Source organism: Zeus faber (assembly GCF_960531495.2).
Source record: "Zeus faber genome assembly, chromosome: 11".
Lineage (NCBI taxonomy): Eukaryota > Metazoa > Chordata > Actinopteri > Zeiformes > Zeidae > Zeus > Zeus faber.
Genome location: NC_137205.1, coordinates 18390618 through 18411243, shown reverse-complemented (window position 1 = coordinate 18411243; position 20626 = coordinate 18390618). Strand labels below are relative to the sequence as shown.

At 43.2% G+C, this 20626-nt stretch overlaps 3 protein-coding genes across 3 annotated transcripts in view; 2 read left to right on the top strand and 1 right to left on the bottom strand.

The window, feature by feature from the left end:
- The window catches only part of fn3krp (fructosamine 3 kinase related protein), a gene marked incomplete at its 5' end in the record, with an annotated part of 2854 nt that extends 1955 nt beyond the window's left edge, over positions 1-899 (top strand). Inside the window, one exon of the mRNA XM_080008875.1 lies at positions 29-899. Within this exon, the coding sequence (XP_079865001.1) occupies positions 29-370 (342 nt within the window). The 3' untranslated portion in view covers positions 371-899. The remainder of the gene's footprint in view (positions 1-28) is intronic.
- A 988-nt stretch (positions 900-1887) lies between these two features.
- The window catches only part of tbcd (tubulin folding cofactor D), a 33385-nt gene continuing 14646 nt past the window's right edge, over positions 1888-20626 (top strand). The window contains exons 1-17 of the mRNA XM_080009693.1: positions 1888-2374; positions 2991-3041; positions 3134-3231; positions 3334-3435; positions 3989-4135; positions 6114-6169; positions 6646-6778; positions 7924-7969; positions 8741-8873; positions 9236-9378; positions 9485-9545; positions 9790-9864; positions 10043-10137; positions 15267-15423; positions 19308-19365; positions 19492-19521; positions 19843-19928. Of these exons, the coding sequence (XP_079865819.1) occupies positions 2173-2374; positions 2991-3041; positions 3134-3231; positions 3334-3435; positions 3989-4135; positions 6114-6169; positions 6646-6778; positions 7924-7969; positions 8741-8873; positions 9236-9378; positions 9485-9545; positions 9790-9864; positions 10043-10137; positions 15267-15423; positions 19308-19365; positions 19492-19521; positions 19843-19928 (1673 nt within the window). The 5' untranslated portion in view covers positions 1888-2172. The remainder of the gene's footprint in view (positions 2375-2990; positions 3042-3133; positions 3232-3333; positions 3436-3988; positions 4136-6113; positions 6170-6645; positions 6779-7923; positions 7970-8740; positions 8874-9235; positions 9379-9484; positions 9546-9789; positions 9865-10042; positions 10138-15266; positions 15424-19307; positions 19366-19491; positions 19522-19842; positions 19929-20626) is intronic.
- znf750 (zinc finger protein 750) lies at positions 10274-14466 on the bottom strand. The gene is made up of 3 exons (XM_080009980.1): positions 14287-14466; positions 11372-12679; positions 10274-11216 (listed from the first exon to the last, which is right to left on the bottom strand). The coding sequence occupies exons 2-3, from the start codon at positions 12658-12660 to the stop codon at positions 10595-10597; spliced, it is 1911 nt and encodes a 636-aa protein (XP_079866106.1). The 5' UTR covers positions 12661-12679; positions 14287-14466; the 3' UTR covers positions 10274-10594.

The window sequence follows — 20626 nt, the reverse complement described above, 5'->3', positions numbered from 1 at the left end:
ATCACTTGTGCTATCCTCCCCGGTGAAGCTGAGGATCCCCCAGTTGTTCGCCGATGTCAAAGTTGTCCCCGCCCTGGTTCACGGAGACCTATGGGGAGGAAATACGGGAGAGTGTGCGGACACCGGACCCGTCATCTTTGATCCCGCTTCCTTCTACGCCCACTCAGAGTACGAGCTTGGCATCGCAGGGATGTTCGGAGGCTTTAACAGCTCGTTCTACTCCGCTTACCACGGCAAGATTCCCAGGGCACCGGGATTTGAAAAGAGAAATCGGCTTTACCAACTCTTTCACTATCTGAATCACTGGAACCACTTCGGTAGTGGCTACAGAGGCTCTTCACTGAAGACGATGAAGGACCTTCTGAAATGATCGCACACTCATCCAAGTTGGTGAAATATGAGTGTTAAAAGCAAGTATAAGGCATATATTTTCTTATATACCTATTACTTTATTAACATCCTATTCAAAAGTTGCATGCAGATCATGCATATGAAACCTGCACATAGTGTTTAAAACAAGAGAGCACTTAATTAATCCCGAGGGAGAGTTCAGGTGTTACAGCAGCAGTTGAAAGACCAGTGCAAGCCAAAATGCGATCAAAAAATCTATAAAAATAAAATATATGTATGTGAACATACAGTACATGAATTTACTAGGGAACACAGCTGAGTATGCAAACTAGTGAGCCCAATATGGGCAGGTGGCAGGTACACTGATGTGAATTACAAATAGTATATTAACATGTGTGAAGCAATTATATGCAATAATAGTACTAGTAGCAAGTGACAAGTTGAAATATGATATAGTATTATAATTTTTTGGAATAGTAAATATATGGGATATGGCATATCTTTATTTCACTGTATGACAAATTATTTTAAAGTTGCATTCAGATGATTCGCCTTGCAAAGTGTGGAAAAATACACATTACATTCCAGTGCTTATTAAAATAAAGAAATCTTGAGACTTATTTGTTTACTGTTTTTTGAGTTATGTGTCTCTCTCACACACACACACACACACACACACACAAATCTGTTATTCTACCGTTGCTATGGATACTGAGCTATTTGATGTCACACCAGTGTGGATGTCAAAAGTTCTGCTGGTCACTCGTCAGACTTCCTTTGCAGTTCACGTACCTTTCAGACAGAGTTTGTTCAGAGTAGTGTGGATAGACTTCTAGGGTTTGGGCCTCATAATAGTTAACATGTCTTGGTGGCCTAGCACTCATCGCCAGGTATGTTCCATAAAATCTGTGCAGAACAGGTTGTGAATCCCCAGCCATACAGATGTAGAAAATGTTGGGGTACACTTATTGATATTGTGCATTGGTATTATCCAATCTTATAATCAATAAGTAACCAGTGTAACTCATTAACGTAGACTTAATTTGGGACAGAAATATTTAATGGATAAAAAGTCACTGAAATTTTAAGGGCGATTATTACACGGCTCCATGGAACACTCCATTCTGAATGGTCCAAGGGTCTGAAATGTCCAACTTCACACTTCATCAACAACATTTTGTTAGTCATGTGTAGGGAAAGGGTTTTTTTTGGTCATGGCGAATAGTGCGAATAACACTTAGTTTTTACGCCGTGCTAGTGCTTTGTGGTCTTGGACTATTGTTTCTTAGTGGGAGCCATTGAACTAGGCATACCATACTACATACCCAATGTATTCTTACATGTATTGAGCAAGCAGCCGTGTAATAAGCAGAAAAAAAAATGTGCCATTCAAATTATTCTGTCATTACCGCGCATCCAACGTCGGGTGTTATTTTGGGATGTTCGACTTATCCCCCCCCCCCCGCCGTCAAAACTGGATGTAGAGTAGTTTGGTCCTCTTCGCTCATCGTAGATGGGCGGTGTCCTTCGCCCATCGTGATACGGAAGGAAAGGAAGGAAAAAAATAAAACCTCACCCGGGATGGACGCGGCCCATAGACTGTAAACATAGGGCGGATAAAGCGCGTTGTGCAGACGTTTATCACCTGTTCCACGATTATATTGAAAAGGAGAAAGCTCCACTGCCGCCCCGCTCCGTTCTGCCGAACGGGCCCCGTTGAACTTGAGTTAGCCCCAAGCAGCGTCGCGTCGCGCACAGTGATGCCGCCTGCATGAACCACTGAGGGTAAAAACACACTTTTATAAGCAGATCTCTGTCAGAATGGCGCTGGTGGAGGCGGACGACAGGTGCAGCGGTGACGGAGCCGCGGGCGACGGCGCCGCGGGCGACTCGGACCTGATGGCCAAAGCGAGCGTGTTGGGCGGATTCGCCGAGAGCGACGAGACGCGAGCCCTGATCGCCAGCCTGCCGGAGCTCCACGGCGACACCGTGTCCATGGAGCTGGCCACCGAGAGGTTCCTGGGTGAGGCTGGCACCGCGTAGCGACCCGTGGCGCAGGATTTGTGTTCAGCCTGAAACGCCCAGGGTGTCTGCGGCGCCCTGAAATGGTCCCAACATCTTGTACAGATTTAAGGCCTCAGAAGTCATAACATAGTCTTCCATTTGAATTTTTAATTATAAGGTCTTCATCTCAACATAAACATTTTATCATCATCATATCTATATATTATTGCATTCATAATCATAATCACACATACATTTGGCAATTTCTTCTGCATCAGAGTCAGCATTTGTGACATAAAAGCCCCAAAACGCCTTCATACTTCTACATAGAATCATCTAGTTCATAACCTACTCTATTTCAACCTAATACTGACCTCAGCCCTGTACCAAATGTGTAGTCCATGTTTTTATACTTACCTGCAGTACTTGATTGATAAGAGAGATGATTTGTCCCAAAATCTGTCTTCAATTTAGTTCAATTAAAAAAAAAAAAAAAAAAAAGGCTTAAAAATGACAACATTTAACACCTGCAGACACCCTGAAATTCAAGACGGTTTTAATATGTCTGTATTATATTCTGGATAAATGAGTACGAGCTTGTAATCTCGTAACCGCTATTCAATGCTCTTCTACAGTTATTATGGACAGATACCAGGAGCAGCCCCATCTTTTGGATCCACATCTCGGTGAGAACTTGCTCACTGCATGCCGTCAATCAAGACCGTTGATGAAATAAATGTGCCAGTATCAACTCCCCCACCTCATTCCCCTTTCATAGAGTGGATGCTGAACATGGTTTTGGATTTGGTAAAGAGTGAGCAGTCTCCCCCTTTGCTTGTTCATTTGGGTTTCAAGTTTCTCTACATCATCTCCAAGGTCAGGCAGTGCCAAAACTCTCTCTCAAATTCCTGTGCTGTTTCTGTTTGATTGCAGTGACACCCATCACACCGGTTTATGTATATTTCTTTCTCCGTCTAGGTGAGGGGATATAAAATCTTCATGCAGCTCCTCCCTCATGAGGTGGCCGATGTCCAGCCCGTGCTAGATCTGCTGTCCAGGCAGGATCCCAAAGACACGGAGGTGAGACCCTAACTAGCGCTGTCACAATGATCGCATAATCGACTGATCGGAAGTATTTCAGCAGGTCGCAATCATTTAGTCAAATCGTTAGGTTCCATAATCATATCTTTCATCCACATTTCAGGGACATTGTGTTAGAAATGTTTCTAACACTAATTTGAATTATGTGCCTTTCCATCAGTTGGGTTGGGGCAAATTAACCGTCTAATCAAATTTTTGTTCAATGTCAATAAAAGTATCTTCTTCATAAGATGGAGGTTAGTTATTGCACTTTTATAGGCTTGAACTTATACCATGATAGTGGCATAAAATGAACAAAAATGACTATAATTATTTGGATGACAATTAAGCCTCAACCAAAATTTCATTTACTTTCCTGTTCATACTTTTTAAGTTACCCACCATGACCCACTCGGCTTGTGGATGTGCACGGGCTCAACAGGCTCAAAGGCTTCAAAATCAACACACCTCCTAATATTACCAATGTCATTAACACACACTGGGTTTATTGAATCGGCATCTTGCCTGGGCTTTGTTTCTCTGTTTCACACAGATTTGGGAAACACGCTACATGCTGCTGTTGTGGCTCTCCATGACCTGCCTCATACCCTTTGACCTTTCACGTCTGGACGGCCACATGGAGGCAGCCAGTGGCCAGACCAGAGAGCCCACCATGGACCGCATCCTCGCTATCGCTAAGGTAACACCAGAATATTATATACTGTTGTATTATTGCCTCTTTTTTTGACATTGTCAATATTAACTTCTCACTCAAGATAGACATTGGAGTTCACTACCTTGTCATGATTTAAAGTGGCAATCTCAAAGATTTCTGTTTTGCGGTTTATGGGAGCACTATGACAAAAAGCCGTAATTGCAGGTGTGTTTTTGGACCCCACTTCCCAGAGGTCCAAACAGTGTCGCCTGTGTGACCCCAGTCAGTTGGTAATATTGGTAGCACCCGGGCCACGCTTCCATGACAATTTGAGGTTGCCAGTACACTAGGCTTGGGCAGATTTACGATTTAATCATCTAATGGGGATTGATTCCGTCATTGGCGAATGACATGCTTTTTTTTGATTGTTCGTTTTTTTTATCCGCCAGGAAAAATGTGAGAATTGAAACGGTCAAAGTGCAGTTTACCGTGTTCTGAAACTGGAGAAGAGAGGGAGGGAAAGAGGCTGAGGCCCTCCCCCTGTACACATTATACTCTATATACACAATATATACACTATATACGCTATATATACTATGTACACTATATACACAATATATAAACTATATATACTATATACACTATATATACTATATACACGATATATATTATATACACTGTATACATCTCATCACCGTACTCAGTCTCTTTCCCGCAGTCTGTCAGTATTCACTACACTAGCGTTCCCAATGGCCACCCCCCTTACCGTGAAATAACACAGGTCCTCGCTTATCGACCAATTGCCCAGCGGCGCACCGTGCGCTGGATCCCGTGTCTGTGTATTTATTTAAAATGTATTTATTTTCGTTTGTTTCCTCCATGTATTAAACAACATTTTTAAACACAACTGAGTTAAGGGACTGTCCAAGTCCTTACTCTGTACTCTTCCAAAAAAAAAAACCCTGTGACCCCACACGTCTCCCCGTTCTTTTCCGTTGCAATGGGACTTAATAGTTTTGTGTAAATACTTTACTTGTGAATAATAAATCTTGCACTTCTGGAATGGGGAGACCGCATTTGCCACCTTACATTACGTTCTTTGCGTGCGCAAACCTCACCGCAGGCACGCGATGAAATCGCATATCGCCGATCGCTGCCCCCCAGCGATCGGTGATTGGAATTGCACGATCGCCCAAGCCAATATTCCACATGAATGCAGGAATTTTAATACATGGTGGGAAAGTCCCCACATACACCCGGTTCTTAAAACTCAGAATACTGCAAATATAAGGGCTTTCTTTAGTGGGCCATAGGCTCAATCACCTTTGTGTTACCTCATTTGGCAATAGATAGTGACTTAACAGACATTTATTTAAAAGAAAATGTTTGACATTGGCACTTTAATTCAATTTAATTCCAATGTAGTTACTTGGTAGCTAGATTGGTTGTCCAGTGGGTGAATATATAGTAACACCTTTGAGGAACTGTTATTTAATTTCAATTCAGGATTTGGTTGTGTTTCTTTATATTTTATTTTATTTTATTTTATTTGGGAGGATGAAGAACCAACTTTTATCATTCAACAAGCTTAGCTTGCAACGTGATATTTAAAATATTTATTCAAATCTGAAAAGTCTTTAAGAGCAAACAGATATAGAATAGAATTTAGCAACTATTAAACAACTGAAAAATACTCAAGACAACAAAAACAATAGCTTCATGGACAAGCAAGGTAATTCCAAAATCCAAAATGTTTTCATTTTGTCAATAATTTCATCAAACACAGGATCTGATCAGACACTAAGACAATAATCACATAATAAGAGAGATATCAAATGACTTGGTTTTCTACTTTTGGGAATTGGATTGGACCAGCCCTTTGTATCAGCCAATACTACAATATGGACCAATATAACCGTTACAATACTGTATTAGTATTGTAAAAGTTATATTGGTCTAGCCAACAAACTAAGAGTTATTGTGTTATTATGTTTATTAACAATTTGCATTGTGTTGTTTGCAGTCTTACCTAACTGTTGGCGACAAGTGCAGAGATGCTGCATCTGTTCTGGTGGCAAAGTAAGTGCACAAATACTGGAATACAAATGTTCGGCATTCATGAAATGAAAGCGTGACAATTTACTGAAAATGTACTGAAATTTAACGCAATGATATTCAAATAAATATGAATATAATTTTTAAACATTTTTTATCTCTAATCAAGATGACTAAATTTACCAAATACCCTTTGCATTCTGCGTGCTTATAATATATGCTTCTGCCAAATATCCCAAAATGAGTTGAGTTAATGTCCAATTGCAGGTTATGTTAGTCCAGTTTTAATAATATAAAAATCCAGGACTGTATTTAAAAACAAATAAATAAGGGCATATTTTCCATTAAAAAAATAAAAAAAACATCAAACAACCCAAAACTGTAGTTATGTTATTGAGCCGATTGAGGGCACACTCGCTACAACATGATCGTCGATGCCTGCTTAATCACACTTGGGATTGTGTTTCACTCGCTGTCTTGTTTTATTCTTGTTTGTGCAGGTTCATGACACGCCCCGATGTGAAACAGAAACGCCTCGGGGACTTTTTGGATTGGAGCCTCACGACCATCATCCAGGCCAATGACCAGTTAAAGGAGGACATAGTAGTCATGGACAGCACTCTGCAGGCTCTGGTAAATACAATAAGAAGCTCATAAAAGTCATGGCTGTGTGTGCTTGTTTGTGTGTGTTTGTGTTGCCCACAAAATACACGCCGCTGGATGCCTCCCTCTTTTAAGAGGGTAGTTTACAAGAACTGACATGACTGGTATGTTTCAAACAAATGCTCAGGTGGTTTTGGCAGGTGTCTGGTGCACCTGCTGCGTGCACTGAGCCTGTGGCGGTCGAGTGTTTCGTCAATTGAATCCATGGCTCCGTAATTGTTTCTCTGAGGGAAACAAAACGAAAGGGTTATGCGAGCGTTAGATACCATTAAACCCCTCCCTCCAACAACCCACCTTGTCTCTCCCAAGTGACTCAATTCAAGTTGCCGTTTGGTGTATTTCCAAGTTATTTATCAGATAGACCGGGCAACTAAAGGGCCGCCGTGTGTGTGTGTGTGTGTGTGTGTGTGTATGTGTATGTGTATGTGTGTGTGTGTGTGTGTGTGTGTGCGCGTGTGCGTGTGTGCGTGCGTGCGTGCGCATATTTTTTTAATTTTTCAATGTGCACTTTATTAGGTACACTTGTACAATCCAGTGTACTCCAATTCACAAGTTCAGCCATTCTGAATTCTACTTTTATGAAGTTTAAAATTCTCCGTTTTTGTTGACAGTCAGAAATGTGTAAATTCAATGATATGTTTAAGAGCGAGGTCATAGTTAAATGTGTTGTTGTACTGAACTACGTCAAATTGAGTGGTGTTTTTAATCCTCCCTATGGACATGCATGAAGACATACTGTACATACAGGACAGAATATTAGAAACGCCTCTGAATATAATGGAGCTCAGTACACCACCACCACCAATGATGACCTTGATACTAAAACATATAACTGTATTAAAACCTCTTCTATGACAGTGTAAAAAAAAAAACCCTGAACATTATAGGCTACATAAAGCAAAATGTATTGCTGAGCTGGTGTATTGGATCGTACAATTTTAACCTAATAAAGTGCACACTGAGTGACACGCACACACACACACGCACACGCACACGCACATATAATATTTATAATTGTTTTAAACGTCAGCAAATACAGCTGCTGTTCTTCTAGACATTTGAATACAGTTGCACACTGTGTACCACTTATTTGGTGGTATCATTTATGTCCCTAGGCACAGCTTTTTAAACATGGAAAACGAGACGACTTCCTGCAATATGGTAAGCATCCTTTTAACTGCCGAGCATCCCTCCAATATCTTCTAATATAGGATATGTGTAACAGTATTGTAAAAGCTATACAGCAGTTAATTTGCCGCTTATTTTAAATGAAATTAATTCAAAATGTATTATTTTGTGTGTTTATTTATATATATATATATATATATATATATATATATATATATATATATCTGTATCTGTGAATTTGCATATAACGTAAATATGTATTCTAAACAAATGTGTTTGACACCAAATGAAGCATCTCTGTGCTATCAAATTGTACATGTCAACCGTTTGTTCTTAAAGCAGCCATTATTGTTGCTGTTTTGATGAGAAGTAACGCTTTTGGGAAAGTCCTTGCAAATGACTTTGATGAGCACCAACTTTCTTAATCAATAGCGATGAAATATATGATAAGAGTTAATTATCATATATTTATTTAATTAATGGCTTTCAGTGCAGAGTGGTTAGCAGTATCTAGTGGATTAAAGAATTAAGGGAAGAAACAGCAGCATGTTGACAGATTACATGACTGCAATCCAAGGCAGACTGGAAGACCTTTTTCTTTCTGGTCATCCTGGAGAGCAGGTCTTCCAAAACAGAAAGCCAAGTGGTTTTTTTTTTACAATGTTTGCAATGTGAGTTTAAAGTTTGACATCAACTGTCAAGTATTTAAGCTAAGTATAAGCAAACGGTTTCCAGAATGTATCTAATTTACGTTAGTATTTAAAAGGAATCTATGGTAATTTTTTGTTTTGTTTTGTTTCCCAGCTCCAACAGTACTACAGTGTCTGGAACAGAAGTGTGTGTTCGACAGCAACCATGAGATGCTGAGAAAGATGGGGGCCAAACTAATGCAAAGGCTGGGCCTCACCTTCCTGAAGCCTCGTCTGGCCAAGTGGAGGTCAGTTGGGGATAATCACAGTCATTTAGCAAAATCTTTAGATTCCATAATTATATGCTTTTCATCCAAATTCGAAATTGTAAGCCTATGTAAACAGAATGCAGATTTGGTGCTTTTTTTAGTTCCGTGCCTAAGGAAAAACATGCTGTCATCCCAAATCTTTATGTTTCAATGTTCAATGACAGTGAATGACTCTCCTTCATCAGGTGGGTGTGTATTTTTATACTGTTATAGGCTTAAAATACGACGGTCTAAAAAAAGGACAATTAAATTGTCAATTTAATGATCTGGACGGCCCTATGGTCCGCTGCCAAAGTAGGGGGGGGACTATGTACAGTATGTAACTGTCTCGTCTTTTCCAGGTACCAACGAGGAAGGCGCTCCCTCGCCGCCAACCTCTCTGTGTTCCAATCCGCGGCGGCCATCGAGGCCGTGACTCCCACCGTCGACGCACAGGAACAGGAGGAGGACTACGACATCCCAGAGGAAGTGGAGACAGTCATTGGTCAGCCTGCCTCCACTGATGCTGTGCACTAGTTTTACCAAATCATATGTATTCGCCGATGTATAGGTTGTTGTTGTTTTTTTTTTTGTTTTTTTTTTTCCCGTAGAGAAACTGCTGGTGGGACTAAAAGACACCGAAACGATCGTGCGCTGGTCCGCGGCCAAGGGGTAAGTTCTTGGCACGTCAGCCGGTACATCCTGTTCCCCCCTGGGGATGAATAAAGCTTCGTCTTATCTTGATATGTTAGTGTTATTTCTGATTGGTTTTCTGGTTGGTGACAGGTTGTTGTGCGCGCTTCCCATGTCACCGATACTGTTGGAAGTAGCCTCCTTCCCCTTGCCCTTTACATCAAAGGCAACACTCAGGGTTCAGCATAACTTTCTATATGAGTCATTTTGTCTGTCCCCCAAGCATTGGGAGGGTGACTGGGAGGCTTCCCAAGGAGCTGGCCGATGAGGTGGTTGGATCAGTGCTCGACTGCTTCAGGTGAGCTTCTGCCGAGGGCGCATAGGCGGCCTGTCTTCCACGCCTTGTCGTAAATCATCCGCGTACTACCCAGCACTTTAATCTCACCCCGTCACATTGGGGCCACGTTTGCGGCAATACCAGGAGTCGCAACCACGTGTTTACCTAATTATTATGCGCGCGTGATTTTTCTTTTAAGCTTTCAGGAAACCGACAACGCTTGGCATGGAGGTTGCCTCGCACTGGCCGAGCTGGGTAGGAGAGGCTTGCTGTTGCCTTCTAGGTTGCCTGATGGTAAGTGTTGAGGAAAAACAAATTGATACGTAAATGATAATATCAAACACACAGATATCACTTTTAAGTCTGGTTTAATATTTATCTTATCAACTTATTAATGTGTAAAGCAAAAACCCCGTGGACAACTTTATACATGACCAAAAAGTTTATTTTCATTGAATATGTACACCTCATATATACAGTTTTTATTTGTGTTTCACCTTTTCCAGTTAAGTATGCGATATAATATGCACATATATAGCTACCTCTGACATCAAGTCAGTGTATTTAAGGAGGATTGTCCTACAGTTCGCCTTGCAGGTGACTCCATAGACATGCTTCGCGGCTGCCTTTTGTTGTAATCATCCAATGTCAGTGCATAACAAATATTTGTTCTTTGGCAAGTATGTTGGATTATTGATGGAGAACGTGAATTAGGTCACATTATCAAATAGTTCAGGTATTTCTACAGCTGTTAGCAGCAATGCGGCCTCCTCACAACTGCGTCATTGCATTTTAGTTTCTTGGTTGCTTTCTGGCCGTTGTGCGCAGCCAGTGAACCGCTTTGTCTTTTTAACCCTCTTGCCTTAGTGCTCTTCCTAACTTTGGGTGAATGCTTGACTTTCACCGCCGGAGGTGGGGGACGAGATGAGCCCGTACTTCCGGCTTCTGCAGATTTCTCTGAGGTGTCGGTTGTGATGCTGCGGGAAGGGCTGGCAGAGCCGGCACCGGCGAGCTGACAAAGTGCAAGCGCTGCGCTCTGCCTCTGGTGGTCACAAGGTTCGTCATCAGACTTCAGATCGCGCCTTCGTTGGAGAGCTCCCGAAGGGCCAAGTGCGATGGGGTGTTCCAGGCTGCTGAGTGGCGCCCTGAGGCTCAGGTTCAGAGGAAGTTCTTCCCTGGGCACCTCCATAATGTCAGGGCGGCTAGCTCTTACGCTGTGGTCGGGACTGATTTCCCTGTCCTGGTCCCTTGTTGAGAGGTCGAGGGGAGACATGCTTTGTTCTATATTGTCGTCTTTGTAATCGTGCTCGGACGAAGATCGATGGCATTCGTCAGACACAGATGTGGATTGATATCTGCTGTTTTCTGTTGACCTGAGAGAGAGAGAGAGAGAGGGGGGCGGGGGGGGTTGTCAATGTTAGTATGAAGTTCGAATAATTCAGTCGATTTTGAGCTCAATTTAATTTCAGCTCAGGATTAATTTTTTCTTTGAAAAAAATAATTGTGAAAACAACTTTGTTTTACTTACTCTCCTTCTACACGCAGAGTTCTTAACTGCAGGGGGCCCTGTGCAGAGTGTTCTTTGACTGCATCTGCTGCTACAGGTTGAGATAGCGTAGCTGTGTTTTGTGGTTGATTGATGAATGGCGGCTCACCCAGGATGGTATAATGTGGAGCTTCAGAATCCCTCTGGAGGATATGTGAATTGATTGGCCTGTCGGGTGACCCTGTAGCTGAACAGCCAACCAGAGGACTTAGACTGGGGGCCTTGTCTCCCATTTGGTCCTGGTTGCCGTCGTCTGCTGCAGGTCTACTGTGAGGCTCAGTATGGGGATGTGGATGCATATATAACTCATAACCCTTGGGTCCAAAGGCTGGGTTATACAAATCCAAAGGAAGATACCTGGATCCAGGAATGGGCATGGAGAGGTCAGGGGATCTGTACAGGCTGTAATGCAGAGTGGTCCCTGGGTGCAGTGAGTGGCAGTATCTGTATGGGTACTGGGGGAAAAGTGAGGGGTGTGCTGGGGAGATGGGTTGTGGCATAAGGGGCCTCTGGGGCTCTAGAAACTCTGGGCAGAAGGGATTTGGGTTGGGTCCATGGTTTGCTTGGTGGTAGTATGGCGAGTAGAGGGGGTGGAAAGGGCGCTCTGGTTGGAGATATGGAGAGAACTCGGGAACCATGGGAGGGGCAAAGGGTTTAAAGGTCCTGGGTGATAAAAGTGGACTCCATGGAAGGGTGGGGCTGCTGATCGGTGGCATGGGGGCGGCCGGCTCCTCGGGCTGTCGAACAGGTGAATTAAGGACCTCTGCGCTGTCTCGGTTAGGCATGACAGGCAAGAAGGCAGATGGGCGTGATAGAGTCTTAGCCTCTTTGTTTTCATCTTTCTCACCGTCCCTCTCTGGATGTAGCTTTTCTAACTTCTGCCTGTCCGTCTGAGCTGGGCTGTCACAGCAAACATCCACTTCCTTTGTCTCGTCCCCGCTTGTCCCCTCTTCAGTTTTGTTCTCAACCACACATTCCTGTTTTTCAGGACAACTGGTTTGCTCCGCAGGCAGGGGATCCGTGCTATCGTTGAGCTTGGCAGGTGTAGGGGTGCTCTTTTGGGTGGGCTTGGCCTGTTTGGCCGTTTGTCCACCTTTCTGTGACACTAAGGATATGGAGTTTTTACAAAGGTTGTATTTCATGTGATTGAATAAATGGGACTTCTCATTGCAAGTGAAGGGACACTGGAAACAGTGGTATTTGAAGGGCTTTCCTGGTGGTCGGGGAATGTAGTGGGGCCTCTTTGGCTTGCGCTCCAAAGCAATGTCCATCTTGTTGTTGATGCTTTTACTGTAAAGACAAGGCACGCATGTGGCAGTTGAATAATTGGACGCAGACATATATATATATATATATATATATATATATATATATATATATATATATATATATATATATATATATATATATATATATATATATATATATATATATATATATATATATATACACACACACACACGCACACGGCACAGAGGTATTGTTTTAAAACGACTACACACGCCTTTTGGCCGAGTTGATGAACTAGTGTTAGTCTCGATAGTGGCTTGACTGGTTTACTTGGAGAGTGTTATTGGTGATAATTTTTTTTATGCATTGTCTTTTGCTCACAGAGCAATATCCCAAACTGCGCAAACACTGTACCGTCACACTAATCTATTCCAGCAACTGCAACATCATCCTGTGTGGGGTATTAAATGTAGGAAAATAGTCAAATATGAAAAACACTGTTAGACGATATGCAAATGACCTGTGGTTTGCATATGTAGGCTTTTGTCCAAGTGTGATCTGTTGAATGGGGGCAGCTTACAATTGTCTTGGCTTGCCGCCTTGCTAACTGTCTGCCTCTAAAGTTATCCATCCTCCATCTATATCCTACATTGTTGAGAGCTGCTAGGTAGGCAGAAGGTTGGCAGACGAGGCACTCTCTAAGGCAAACCTGGAGGGCATGTTGAGACCTGCTCCCTCTCAACCTTACTAAGCTATGCTGTCACCGTGGGAACCAGCAGCCACCTGCTTCCCATGACTACACTGCGGGATGCATGCAGCTCTCGTTCACCATTTGATGAGCTCACCAACTCTGAAGAGACGTAGTATGACTGTCCGACCAAATTTCCAATAGGAGTCTTTCAAAAAGGCCGCCGTGGCGCAATTGCCACCGTGGGCGGCGCAATTGCCACCGTGGGCGGCACCAGTTGAAACTAGTAGTAATTCTGCAAACTTGACACTGGGAACACATTTCGATAGCCCTTTGAAATGAAGTGTTGCCTATGGCTGTGAGTTAGGCGTTTCTGGGTGTTGCTCAGAGGAAACCTGCTTGTCATGTGCTGTCGCAAGAAGCTGTCGCTCGAGTTTCTGTCCAGGAGTATGTAGTAGCATGCAAAGCCACTCCCTTCCAAAGAAAATAGAACCAACTAGAATGTGTTCTCTGATGTGTCTTCTCCCTTTGATTATCATTTCATCCATAACTTATTTTTACGAGTGACATATTTCTAATTCCACAAAAGCGCAAAGCCTTGCCCATGCTTAGATTAGATTTCCTAGGGCAGAGTGGCCCTAATTTTCAAATGCAATTGTTCGAAAGTTGGTGATATTCTCTGACTGCCTCCGTGAATGTAACCCTGCTGCCATCATTTAAAGCTCTTTACCCGGTGAATTTGCACTGTCGTTAAGTATGTCAGCCAAAGAAGTGCAGGCAGCAGGTAATTGAAATATACCAGGTAACAGGTGCATGGTTGGTATTACCCCCAGGTACACTTACAATTTAAAACAATCACTAATCAATATCGTAGAAAGTTCTGTAAATTAATTATTGGTCTCTGAAGTTCACGTTGGTTCGCGCTCAATAAATGCCATCTTTGTTAAAGAAGACTCAAAAGAAAAAAAAAAATTCTTACCTGCTTTGCTGCTGCGGTAATGAGTATTCTGTGGAGTTTTATCCACACTGGGATGCCTCTCCAGGATCAGCCGCCAGCATTAGTGTCCGTATGGGATGTGCACTGGGGTGTATTTTAGGGCATGGAGCCTTTTTCAAGCATGTGTGTGAGAGTGCACTCCACTGGGTGATGTGTAGTTGTGTGGCGTGTTTCCCTGTCTGAGGTGTTGTCTCAGAAGTAGGTGGGGCCACAGCTCAAACAGCAGGGCCCTCAGGCAACATTGATGCACCTGATATTATTCAAGCCCCAAGCCACAATTTACATGTTGGGGGGCGGGGGGACTGCTCTCCCTACCTTCTCTTGCTTGTTTTATCGCTACGCTCTTTTGTGGAATTGGCCAAAATGACTTAAGTTGCAATTCATGTTGAACAGCACCTGTTGTGGTCGAGTAGCGTTATGAGTGGATTGGAATGGTGGTGTTGACATTGTCAGATATTATCTATTATAGACCCTTCCTTACTTACAAAGTGAGTATTGAAGGATACTGAATCGGGGCAACTGGTACAGATTTGACATCTATCTCTATTGTGTGATTCCAGCTATTTTGTCGTTACAATTATTGATTAATGAACACATTTACACAGCCAATGAGAATGAGATCTAGACAATTAAATATATTAATAATAGTAATAATAATAATAATAATAATGATAATAATAATAATAATAATAATAATAATAATAATAATAATAATTATTATTATTATTATTATTATTATTAACATTATTAATTTTTAATTAATCATTATTATTAACACATTTAATTGATTATCTCTAGGGGGGGGGGGGGGTGAAGACAAAATGTGTGTGCTGACTAGTCTTCTTCTTCTTTTGCTGACTAGTGAACAGGTTAAAACTCAATTTGACCCCAGTATGTTTTTTTGGGTTTTTCAAAAGTGCCAGCAAAACAATTTATCCTTATTGTCTTCTCTGCATCTGCAGTTGTGCCCCTCATCCTGAAGGCTCTGACGTACGATGAGAAGAGGGGCGCGTGCAGCGTGGGATCCAACGTGCGGGACGCGGCCTGCTACGTCTGCTGGGCCTTTGCCCGGGCCTACGAACCTGCGGAGCTCACTCCTTTTGTCACCCAGATCGCCAGGTAATCTGCCTCACTTAGCTGTGTAAACATTGGACGCAAACAGTCCTCCCAATAAATTCACACGACTCTGGTTGAATTGTCTTTCATTGTTCTGTAAAAGTGCTCCCTGTGACTTTCTGTCGCTAATATTTGCGAGGAATCGGCCTCTTCCAAAGGGAGTGCAAGACAAAAAACGTTTCGTTGCACTTCTTCCAAGCTTAGGACAGTGGTTCCCAACCTGGTGTGCCAGAAGGGGTCTGGCAATCTATTGTATGACCTAAAAACCTTGTTCGCTAACTAATTTAGAGGAACCAACCACTAATAAATACATAAAAAAAGCTAAATATTACCCCTTGAAATGGGAGTGTGGGGGGTTACTCATAATTATTACAACCAATACTATGACTCATAAAGCACTTGTATACTCTTCTACCCCCATTTCCCCCACTTTAACCAGTGCAGTGAAACTGTTAAACTGTGTTTTATAGTATTATAGTATTATAATTGGTACTTTGGGCATTTTCTACCTCTCTTTGTTATTGGTGATTATTTTTTTTATCCATTTTCTGTTGTTGCTGATCTCCAGGGAGCAGCATGCTCAAAACCAGTTTTTCTGCGCTTAGTAGTCCTCCCCATTGTTGCGCAGTTGTACCCATGAGGTGCGTTTGAGTCAAAACTTTGGAACAAGGGGCCTCAGTGCGGTGTACGACTTGAGCAAACACCGTTTTCACTGCATGTGACGACGTCAACGTTGAAAGTTGACGACAGCAAATGTTGTGGTGAGTGAGTTGTCGTAGTAGACAGTTAGTTATACATTAAAATTTGCCTTTGTTAACAAGCCTCAGCTTGCTGCGCGGTGCCTCTCCGTACAATACACATCAAACTTGTTCCCAGACTCGATTGGCGTCATTGTGTTTCACTGCGAGTTGTTATTATTTTGTTCAAATTATCCCTTGGAATGGGTACTTTTGATATGTGAAGGTCCCCAAATTACATCAAGAGATGTTATCGATATTAGGAGCTAGTCAGTGGGAAGAATAATTGCAGGTTTTATTGCTTTCAAGAGGGAAATACAATTTTCCAACATCATTTGAAGGGCACATTTCAACTAGAAGTATTTTTTAATGCATACTCTATTTTACTTTGGATAGTTTCAAGTAAGTTAAGTGTGAGATGCGAGAAATAATATTCAGCCAGAAAGGCAGCAGCATAAATATACAATGTATATATACTCATACTTCTGTTTATTGAAGATGTTAACATCTCTATTGCTTTCCTATTTGTTCAGAATTTTTTGGCTAAACCCATCGCCAAACTATCTACAACAGGGCTAAAACTATCTGAAACAGAACAATGGCAGAATTCACACAGATGGTTTACGTCTTGCTTGAATTGGAAAGTCACAAACATCTCGTGGTTCAACTTTCATCCAAATCGATCCACATACGGAGCAGAAATTATTTTAAAAAAAAACACCAAATGTGGGTCACATTTGGTCGGTTTTTTAATAATTTCTGCAAATTTTCAGCCATGGTTCGAAAACTAATGGAATGAGATGTTATTTACTGTAAGACGCTTTGTGATGTCATCATACTGCGTACTGTAAATGTGCAGGCTCTGGTTCAGAATGTACATTGGCACCATGTCCAATGTGCAGTGTAGACGCCATTGATCTGTAGTTATTAGTGTGTGTGTGTGTGTGTGTGTGTGTGTGTGTGTGTGTGTGTGTGTGTGTGTGTGTGTGTGTGTGTGTGCCTTCTGACCTGGTAGATGTCTGTGGATCTCTTGGATTGATATTTGATCGTTGAAAGATTAATAGGCAAAAACTTGTGACCGAGTCGAGTCCACTCGAATGTGCAAGTGAGTGATGCGGTCAAGATCCAGGAAGGTGTCGGAAAAAAATCAACGCTGTAATACGGTAATGACTCACAGAAATACAAAAACCTTTTTCGTATTTCATATAAACGTAATTTATTGAACATTTAATCCAAGGAAAGAAGTCACCACTGAAATTATGCAAGTTCGATTACCTACATAAACCTCTTTAAACTAGTCACTTCAAATGGGTGACACAAACTGCCAATCGTACAGCAGGAAGGCCGGTGCTTCCTCAGCTTGGCCTCACGCAACAGGGATGAGGCCCCCCCCCGGAGCTGACGCAGCAGGTCTTCAGCAAACGCCAAATTGAATTCGAACTCGCCCTCCTCCCAACCCAGACCCGGCTGTCCCCGTCCCGGTAAAGGAGAGCGAAGAAAAGAAAGAAAGAAAGAATCTGCAGTAGGATAAAGTCTCTCGGTCCACTCCAACCGTCCCCGCATATAACCACAGAGCACAGATTTGGGAACCTTGGAACCTCTGAAGCCTGTAATGCATACCTAACATGACTAAACTTGACCCTGTGTATTGCTGCCTGCAGCTATTATTATTATTATTATTATTATTATTATTATTATTATTATTATTGCCTGGAGACGTTTCTAAGTTGCGGAGGTAATGGTTTAACACTGTTAAAGGATGATAATAGGCACAATTACACAAACTATATAAGAACTTGACAAGGAAACAGATTTTTCATTGAACAAAATTGTCTGGTGAAAGCACAAGCCAAAGTAAGCCTTAAAAACAATAATATCAATTTTAAGTTATCAGGCAGCCACTTTAAATCAGCTGAAATTGGGGTTTACGTAACCCAGTCCCCCGCACTGGCTCTTTGTAAATATTAACGGTTTATCTGCTCCTTTACGCGCCGCTCTCCCCTGCGTGTGTGGACCTGCGGCCTGTGACTGTGCCGACCAGCTCTGCAGTGTCGGTTCAAATCCAGCCCCCACCCCACACACGACTGCCATTAGCACGTTGTAGTCGCGGCAGCTCCCTCCCTACGCTCGCCTACAGCGCTGCCAGGTTTCGCCTGTTGCAGTCGGTTTCGGTCGCCGTTTGGCAGGGAGGCTCAGGCAAGCTGAGTCCTGCGTCTTATTCATCGCGGCCCGCGATGACAGTCTAACTGGGCTTTGCAGATGTGGCGTCTCTCCGGTTCCTCGGAGGAGTTTTTTTTTTTTTTGTTTTTTTTAAATTTCTTTTGTCACAGATAAACTCACTGACGAGCTCGCTCGGCCGACGCATGAGAGCACACACATCGAGCGCACACGTGACGGTTTGGCAGACGCGCTGCGGTTCCCCCGCACAGGATTCAGGATGTCCTTCGGGGCTCTATCCAGAGGAAAATCAGGATTCTCCTTTGTTTTTCCATCCCTCCAGGCCATGGGCTGTTTAGTGAAGACAAAGTGCCCGGCTCCAGGCCTTTTTTAAGGTCTGAGCAAACGGGCGTCGCTCATTGTGAGACGCTTTATTCTTACCGCTGAACGCGCGAGGGTCTCACATCCAGTCCTCCCAAAATGTTGCCGGCAAATAATGGAAGGAAGGCACCGAGGCCACGGTGTGACCGGCGTCGGCTTTCACTGCTTAGCGAGAGTAGTACTTAAAGGTGCGCTGTCTGGAACCTTCCCTCCACCCGTGTCGGTTTCAAAGTAAACACCACTCCTCAAAGCCACACTTTCTCCAAGAGGAAACTCCACGTGGCTTTCCATTCTGTTTTTTACCTTTGAGAGATAACCGGCTTACATGCGTTTCCTTCCCGACAGCCACGATTTCCGACGCAGGGCGACGCGGCCGCAGAGAGAAAAGATAATACCGCGAGCAGGGGCCACTGGGGGAATAACAAGTTTGGCGTTTAAATGTTTGTATTCAGCAGGAACAAGGAAGTGGCATAGAGGATTCTATTTTGTTTGAGCAAACACTATATTGTCTTGCAGTGCAAACATTCCGTCCTCACTCCATCCATTGGGTGTTTTTCGGGAACAATGGGCCTTTTAACGTGTTTTCCCCCCCTTCGCTGCCCTCTCTTCCAGCGCTCTGCTCATCACGGCCGTGTTCGACCGAAATCTCAACTGTCGAAGAGCGGCCTCGGTAAATTAACACTCAAACATAAATGAAACATTTCAGCTCCGTTCGAGCAAAGCCGTGCACTAACAACGCTGCTTCTGCTCTTTTTTTATTTTATTTTTAATTGTAATTATTATTTTTTTCACCCAGGCGTCTTTCCAGGAGAATGTCGGAAGACAGGTTTGTGATTTCGGTGTTTGCTTTTTAAAACGATGACTTTGTAACATAACACTGTTAATTTCATTTGTTTATTCGCTGCCACAGAGCTCTTTTTCCCATCCCCGTCGTGGAGGCCGTGTAGGCCATAGCGTTGTGACGGGAGGTCAAAGCCTCCCCATCAATCAATATATGAGTAGTGACACCTTGTATGAGTTTGAGGTTATTCTAACTTTAAAATCTTTAAACCTCCACTCAAGGTCATCATCTCATCGGTCTGACGCGCGGCTCACGCTGAAACCTCCCTGCTTGCCAGTGTAGTTCAACCCCTTCTTTCTCCCGCAGGGCACCTTCCCTCACGGCATCGACATCCTCACGGCGGCAGATTACTTTGCCGTCGGGAACATCAACAACTGCTATCTGAGCATTAGGTAAGACGCCGCTCCGAGCTTCCGCGGCAGCTTTTACGGGCGCCAAAGATGCCGCCGCGGAAGCTCGGAAAACAGCGGCTTTTAAAGCGTCGAGCTATAATAAAAAATAGTCATTGCTCGTCGCATACGGAGCGGGTTCGTTAGTAGGCTTGTCGCAACAACATCGGAAGAAACGTGCTCGGACAAATGTACGGCAGCGTTTTTCAAAAAGGTATTTTAGAAAAAAAAAAAGGCTTAGGGCAGCGCGGTGACTCGGGGGCGTAGAGACTCTGATTCGGTTCCAGCCTCAGGTTGCAACCGCGTACTTGTTCTCGGGTTTAGCGGAGTTTCTCCCTCATCTCGAAAAAGGGTCGAGTCTAGACCATAAATGACACCTGCGACGGTCCCACGGAAAGAGCAGGGGAAAGAAAATGGATCCGGGGGGGGGGGGGGGTTACAGTACAGTTCGTGTGCATTTTCTTGACTCGAGCACGAACGCGGCCCCTTTTTTATTAGTGCGCGCGCCCTGCAAAGGAACAGGTTGCGTCCCTTTACTTAAAAGTCCCTTGGCAAACAAACAATGCCGCACCCTGCAGAGAAGTGTCACCTCCGTTGCGGCGAGACATTCCAAAGCTTAAAAAATGTATCGGAAAAATGGATGGAAGATTGCTAGCCTCGGGGCCCGACTGACGAGAGAACTTGATAGGATTGTGTTAAAA

Coding starts and splice junctions, on each gene's coding strand:
- znf750 (XM_080009980.1), bottom strand. CDS start 12,660: ATGGACATTGCTTTGGAGCGCAAGCCAAAGAGGCCCCACTACATTCCC. Junction 11,217..11,371: donor ACTCTGCGTGTAGAAGGAGA/GTAAGTAAAACA, acceptor TCTCTCTCTCAG/GTCAACAGAAAACAGCAGAT.